This window comes from Nicotiana tabacum, chromosome 3 (assembly GCF_000715075.1).
Source record: "Nicotiana tabacum cultivar K326 chromosome 3, ASM71507v2, whole genome shotgun sequence".
Classification (NCBI taxonomy): Eukaryota; Viridiplantae; Streptophyta; class Magnoliopsida; order Solanales; family Solanaceae; genus Nicotiana; species Nicotiana tabacum.
The window spans coordinates 110,327,888-110,332,594 of NC_134082.1; the positions used below are offsets into that span (position 1 = coordinate 110,327,888).

Genomic DNA, 4,707 nt, shown 5'->3' on the forward strand with positions numbered 1-4,707 from the left:
AACCAAAAGGCATCACTAAAAACACATAGTGCCCATACCTGGTCCGGAAAGTCGTCTTCGATATGTCCGAAGCACGAATCTTTAGTTAAAGATACAGATCTCAAGTCGATATTAGAGAACACCCTGGCACCCTGCAAGTGGTCAAAAAAGTCATCAATGCACGCCAATGGGTATTTATTCTTGATGGTGACTTGTTCAACTGGCGGTAATCAATGCACATCTGAATACTCCAATCCTTCTTCTTCATAAATAACCCCTAGGCGACACACTAGGTCTGATGAACCCTTTCTTAAGCAACTCTTGAAGCTGCTCCTTTAACTCCTTTAGCTCCTTTGGAGCCATGCGATAAGGCGAAGTAGAAATAGGATGGGTGCCTGGCACTAAATCAATGCCAAAATCGATATCCTGATCTCGAAGCATATCTGGTAGATCAGCAGGAAATACGTCGAAAAACTCTCGTACCACCGGCAATGAATCTAGCATGGGAGTCTCAATAGTAGTATCCCGAACAAAGTCCAAATAGGCCAAACAATCCTTCTCGACCATAAGTCGAGCCTTCAAGAAAGAAATAACCTTGCTGGAAGTACCAATAGATGAACTCCTTAACTCTAATCTGGGAAACTGGGGCATTGCCAAGGTAATAGTCTTGGCATAACAATCAAGAATGGCATGGTACACAGACAACCATTCCATACCTAGGATAACCTCAAAATCAACCATATCGAGCAATAGAAGATCCGTTGTAGTCTCATATCCACAGAAAGTCACCACACAAGACCGGTAGACCCGATCCACAATAACAGAATCGCCCACTAGCATGGACATATATACTTGAATTTCCAAGGACTCACGAGATACATCCAGATAAGGAGCAAATATAAAAGAAACATAGGAATAAGCAGACCCAAGATCAAATAATACCTAGGCATCCCTACGGCAAACATAAATAGTACCTATGATCACTGCATCGGAGGCGATTGCCTCTGGCCTGGCGGGGGAAGCATAGAATCTAGCCGGAGTGCTAATTGCCTCCACCTCTAGGGAGACCCTTACCCACCTGCCCTCCACCTCTGGCCGGCCATCCGGGGGGTCTATTAGCTGGTGCAGTAATCATGGACCGATGGTCCTACGGCTCGGCCTTACCCCGAAGTCTAGGACAAAACCTCTTCACGTGGACAAACTCCCCGCACTCAAAGCAACCCCTCGGAGCAGTGGACTGCTGACCTAAAGTCTGACCCTGACAGCCTGAATACCCACTAGATGAACCCTGAATAACTGGCAGACGATAAGTGCTCTTTGGAATGGCACTGAAGTAGGTTCGTGTTGGAGCAACTCCGAGCAAGCTGTGGTGCTGACTGTATGGCCCTACTTGACTGACCCCTCATGAACTGACCTCTGCCTCCAGGTGGGGCGCCACTGAATCCTCCAAACTGTTGGGGTCGCTTGTCCCTCGACGTAAACTCTCCGCTTCAATTGAGAATACGCTCGATCCTCCGAGCTATAACCACAACCTGATGAAAGGGAGTCCCTATCTCTGCCTCACGGGCCATAGAAACCTGAATCTTAGTGTTACATCTCGCATTTTTCATACGTTAAAATTTCTTTGTCAGTTAACCGACATAGACTGGGGGTAAGATCATCTTGACGTTAACGTACTTACGCTATTTATAACAAGCGATAAATAAGTGTTATGAATGATAAATGGATACACGGATTAAAGAAAACGAGTTTCGTTGAAAGTGATCAATTTGGAATAAAATACGGGTCGGGCGATAATACCCGATAATTATGAACTAGCACCATGCAAGGTACCATATGACCACTGTAGTATAACATATAAATTATATATGAAATATTTTAAAAATCAATAGAATTTTAAGTAATTTATGGTAATTTTTAAATTATGCGGGTAATTAATTAATCATCGGGTAACGGGATAGTACCCGATTAATTAATAAGTGGATAAAAATTAATTAAAAAAATATATCCTCCAAAAATGTGACAATTGGCCACAACGAATCCTTAGTCATTGAATATGTGGCAACCTAAGGATCAAAGCAAAAGACACCTCATACTTGTATTTATATATATCATTCAAAATAGTAGTGATTTTTACTACAATTAGAAGACTAGAAAATTACTCTCAAACAAAGGCTAACGCTGCCACTCTCCAAAACAGAACGTTGTAAATTTCAATTTCAATTGAAGACTTGATCTAAATGCTCCATTAAACCATGAGAAATCTTGCAAGGTTCCAATGAAAATTTTAGGAATCGTAGCAACGTAAAATTTTGCGGGTCTAAAGGAGTACGGTGGAATCTATTCCAAGAATATTATACAGAGTTTTCCATACTCTAGGTATGTTAAGGCCCTCTCTTCTTTCTTTTGGCATGGTCCAAATTATACTGAAGAAACGAGCAAACACACAGTTTCCATAAATTACTCTATTCGTAGAATTATTAGGGGTGTCTATATTCTTGATTCCCCATGAAAATTATTATTATTTTATGTTCATGGGACTCAGTATACTACACAGTTGGAAAAGTTTATCCGGAAGGAATATCGAGATTATTATGTATTTTTCATGCATTTCACTCATTTATACATGTGCATTGACCCATGACCAGATGATGTTATATACGCGTATATATGTAAATATATGTATATGGGATATGGGAAAAGGTTACAGCGTTATATACGCACCACCACATGATCAGCTAGTATATTTGATGATGTTGCCCATAGTGGCTGAAATATGATTCAAACGGCATTATATATGCGTATATATGTATGTATATGTATATGGGATATGGGAAGAGGTTATGGCGTTATATACGCACCACCACCTGATCAGCTGGTATATGTTGATGATATTGCCCACAATGACCGAGATGATATGATGGGATGCCCTCAGTGGCTTGATGATATTATGTACACCCATAGCTATGCATGGCATGACATTTACACGCATGTGCATGACGTTATAAATGTTTCAGAATTTACAAAGTTATTCAGATTTAAAGATATGTTTTAGTATTCCATGTTTCATCTATGTCTTTTACGTACTAATTTCCATGCCTTACATACTCAGTACATATTTCGTACTGATGCCCTATTTCACGAGGCCTACGTTTTATGCACGCAGGTGCAAGTAGGCAAGCTGACAGTCCCCCCTTCTTAGGATCCCTGATCAACGAGAGTTGGCGTGCTCCATTTTATCCGGTGCTCCATTTGATCTAGAGCTGCTTTTGATATTGGTATGATACGTTTGTACATATATATGTATATGGGTATGATGTGACACAGTATCATCTTTGTACAGTTATGTTTCTGTTATAGGTTTGTAGACAGTATGTCTAGTTGGGATGTATGTGGCCTTGTCGGCTTTCAGTTATTGGATGTATAGTTATCTATAGCATCCTTGCTGGCTCGCCCCCTGTATTCTGTAGATATACGTACATATTCCTTGTTGGTAGTTTTTTTCTCCTTCATGTACGTTATCTCCGTAATTCAGAAGATGTTATACAGGTTCAAATTTTAGACGTATGCTTAGGGGTGTTTGACAAGTAGTACTCAGACACCCGTTGCGCCCCATCGGTTTGGGTCATGACAAAAGTGGTATCAGAGCAGTTTTGTCCTAGGTATTGTCTACAGACTGTGTCTAGTAGAGTCATGTTTATGGGTGTGTCGTGCACCACACTTATAAATAGGAGGCTACATGACATATAGGATGTTATCCTTTCTTTTTATCTTAGATCGTGCAATATGAGCATTCGTGTTCCTAACAATGTGTTATGTTTTTAGCAATGCCTCCAAAGACTACAGCTACTAGCACGGGTCTGAAGACTACAAAGGTGTTAGAAAGAGAGATAAAGTTATACTATAGATTCAGACCCATCGGAGATCATGGGTTCTATTGAGCAGGATCCATATGAGTCATTCGTTCGAGCTGTTTTGACCACTCCGGTAGTAGATGGGGTGAGAGGAGTTCTGACCTCACCAAGGCCCTTAGTTTCACAGCCCGTTGACCAGGGTATGAGGGGAGTAGTGCATGGATTGGCACAGCCGGATTTCCCTTAGGTTCAAAATTATGTCAGGGTATTTGCTGACACCAGCTCTCTGAGGTTCCAGATAGTCCACGGTCTTGAGAGACCGTCAATCAAGGTTCATCGGTATATGTTATGGGATACACAGAGAAAGAATATAGTAGTCGGGCCAAGAGGAGGAAGGTAACGGATAAGGACATGAATATTCCGCTTCGAAGTGTATCCGATCAAGGTTCTTATATAAGACGAGGCAAGGACCCTCTACTATAGACTTCTACCAAGTGTAAGTTTTCGGTTGGTGAGTTCCACCTCTTCTTGGAATATTACCAAGTCAGGGTTTTAAATGTGTTTGGTTATTTTATGAGGATGTAGGGAGCCCCGTCCCGACTTGTATGTATTATGGTTATGCCTACTTAGAGGTTTTGCAGACAGTATCCTATATATAGTTTTGGGTATGATATGTATATGGCTTAGTGATCGCAGCCTACTCCACACTACTAAAAAGTAGGAAGAGAGGGTCGCAATAGCTTTTACCCGATATGAGGGTCGGAATCGATTTCCACAGGGAGCTAGGAATCGAGTCGAGTATCTATCTAGACTAGAGTTGTGTAATTGTTCCAAATGTCACTTCCATACACTTTTGGGTTTTTTTATATAAATT

The 4,707-nt window shown here is 41.1% G+C and overlaps 1 protein-coding gene across 1 annotated transcript; it reads right to left on the reverse strand.

Moving 5' to 3' along the window:
* Window positions 1-243: 243 nt before the first annotated feature.
* Window positions 244-825, reverse strand: LOC142177002 (uncharacterized). Its single transcript, XM_075245328.1, has one exon. The coding sequence runs from the start codon at window positions 823-825 to the stop codon at window positions 244-246; it is 582 nt and encodes a 193-aa protein (XP_075101429.1).
* Window positions 826-4,707: the final 3,882 nt, after the last annotated feature.

What these genes read in the sequence shown, in the direction of transcription:
- LOC142177002 (XM_075245328.1), bottom strand. Translation starts at nt 825, where the DNA reads ATGTCCATGCTAGTGGGCGATTCTGTTATTGTGGATCGGGTCTACCGG.